The 1,400-nt window shown below is 36.6% G+C and overlaps 1 protein-coding gene across 1 annotated transcript in view; it reads right to left on the bottom strand.

Annotated features, from left to right (window-relative positions):
- Positions 1–6: 6 nt before the first annotated feature.
- The window catches only part of LOC103582201 (serine/threonine-protein kinase ULK2-like), a 5,775-nt gene continuing 4,381 nt past the window's right edge, over positions 7–1,400 (bottom strand). The window contains exons 3-4 of the mRNA XM_008563860.1: positions 1,099–1,234; positions 7–289 (exon numbers count right to left, since the gene is read on the bottom strand). Coding sequence (XP_008562082.1) covers positions 231–289; positions 1,099–1,234 — 195 coding nt within the window. The 3' untranslated portion in view covers positions 7–230. The remainder of the gene's footprint in view (positions 290–1,098; positions 1,235–1,400) is intronic.

The following is a 1,400-nucleotide window of genomic DNA, read 5'->3' as shown; positions in this document are numbered from 1 at the left end:
CTTCTGCTTCTACAAAGAGAAAGGAAAAGGTGATTTCCCCAATAAGGCAGATTTCCTACAAATATGTAGTTTTGCGACTGTTTTTCCTTTTTGAAATCGCTGCTTGTTCTTTGGTAGTCACCAGTTGAGAATCTACAGTTTCCTGGGGATGGTGACAGAACCCAAGCTGTAATCCCAAATGTTGTCACTTCACGTTCCCACCACTGGTCCACAGGACAAGCCTGCTGTCCTCACACGGTCGCAGTGCTATAGCAGAGTGCTGACAATCTTCTTTCAATACTAGATTTATCTAGAAATTAAATAATGAAAATTAAATTCAAAATAAAAATCATTTATTTTTCAAAACCAAGATAAGAACAACTAAAAAAACCACAAACTCTCTCAAACTCCCTACATACACTGTCATTTCTATTCTATCTTTGCCTCAAAGTTAACAGTTCTGAATAAATTTTCTTCTTTCAGCCTGTTAACTGTTTAGACAGCATTTCTAGCTTAGTGCTGCATAGTGGTAAAATTTAGAGAAGCATATCATATAAAGAACTCTTAGATTTTTAACAACTAGCTTGCTCAATTTAATTGCAAACAATTTCAGGATTGCCATCCCCTTGTGGCTATTCAAAATGTGGTCTGACCACATATACTCCAAGATTACAGGGTTTATATTTGATAAGTAATAATATTATCCTTGTGTCCTGTCAATCTCTATGCTGCTGTCTATACCAAATCTTCAGTATATAGTATCTTCATAGGATTCTTCAGTCACTAAGCCCAAGAGGCTTAAACTAGTTGCACTGAATAATAAAAGCAGAGTTCTCCTATACACACACACACACTTGCCAACAAAGTAATGCAGTGCAGAAATCTGAAGACCAACGACAGAAGCCATCAGTGTTTTGCATGCATTATTAGGCAGTGTTATCCTCATCTTACAAAAGAAGAAATGGAGACCACAGAAAGGTTAAGCGTTTTGCTCAAGGTTGGAAAGCCAAGCTTCAAATCTAGACAATATGATTCCAATCTCCAAGCTCTTTCTATTTATTCCTATAGGAGATAACTAAACTGCAGTAAATAAACACACTACCTTATAGGTCAACTTACATTTATGTACATTTTCAATATCTGCAGGGTCCTGTAGAATCTTAGTTAGACCTTCCAAGAGAAGGGCTGCCTTGTGATAGCGATAAACAATATCTTCAGTTTGCTGGAACATCTCATCCAGGGCTGCAGACTGAACCTGGAACCGGTCAACAAAAATGAGAAGATTCTCAATTCTTCCAAGAAAATACAAATCCACTTGCGCAATGCAGCTTTAAATGGAATCTACCCAAAATTAACACATTTTGATGAACTTATATAATCTACCAAACTATATAAAACTTAAAGATTCATCAGGATGAGCA

This window comes from Galeopterus variegatus, unplaced genomic scaffold (genome assembly GCF_000696425.1).
Source record: "Galeopterus variegatus unplaced genomic scaffold, G_variegatus-3.0.2 Scaffold15242, whole genome shotgun sequence".
NCBI classification, from domain to species: domain Eukaryota; kingdom Metazoa; phylum Chordata; class Mammalia; order Dermoptera; family Cynocephalidae; genus Galeopterus; species Galeopterus variegatus.
This window is presented reverse-complemented; position numbering and strand designations above follow the sequence as displayed.